This window comes from Penaeus monodon, chromosome 22 (genome assembly GCF_015228065.2).
Source record: "Penaeus monodon isolate SGIC_2016 chromosome 22, NSTDA_Pmon_1, whole genome shotgun sequence".
Lineage (NCBI taxonomy): Eukaryota > Metazoa > Arthropoda > Malacostraca > Decapoda > Penaeidae > Penaeus > Penaeus monodon.
In genome coordinates, this window is record NC_051407.1 from 26,682,529 (window position 1) to 26,682,990 (window position 462).

The 462-nt window shown below is 51.5% G+C and overlaps 1 protein-coding gene across 1 annotated transcript in view; it reads left to right on the forward strand.

Moving 5' to 3' along the window:
* The window catches only part of LOC119587052 (3-oxoacyl-[acyl-carrier-protein] reductase FabG-like), a gene marked incomplete at its 5' end in the record, with an annotated part of 2,495 nt that extends 2,294 nt beyond the window's left edge, over positions 1-201 (forward strand). Inside the window, 1 exon segment of the mRNA XM_037935800.1 lies at positions 6-201. Within this exon segment, the coding sequence (XP_037791728.1) occupies positions 6-149 (144 nt within the window).
* Positions 202-462: the final 261 nt, after the last annotated feature.

Sequence of the window (462 nt, forward strand, 5' to 3'; positions counted from 1 at the left end):
TACAGGAATGGCTCTCCCGGACGCCCCTCGGAAAGATCGGGACGGCGGAGGACGTCGCGGACGCCGTGGTCTTCCTGGCGTCGCCCTCGTCCTCCTACGTGACCGGCAGCGGCATCACCGTCTGTGGAGGGAGGTCGCTGAGGCTGTGAAGGAGACGAGGAGGAGATGGACAGAAGATGCGTTTGGGGGGGGGGGGGCGGGCGGTCGATGGGATGGGATGGGGGTAAGGGTTTAAGGAGGCAACGCTTATCTGAGCTTATCTCATCTTTGTTTGGGTTTTGATCTTTTGTGCAACTGTGTTTATTAATGGTCTAATAAATGTTTGTTTTAGCGGTGTTGGTTGTGTTTTTCTTTGCGCTGAATCTGAGGGATTCGGGGTTGGTTGTGATATTCTTTAACTGTCCTCCTTATGATTACAGTTTGTGGGAGTGAATTAACCAAAAAGGAATTTAGTAAATAATG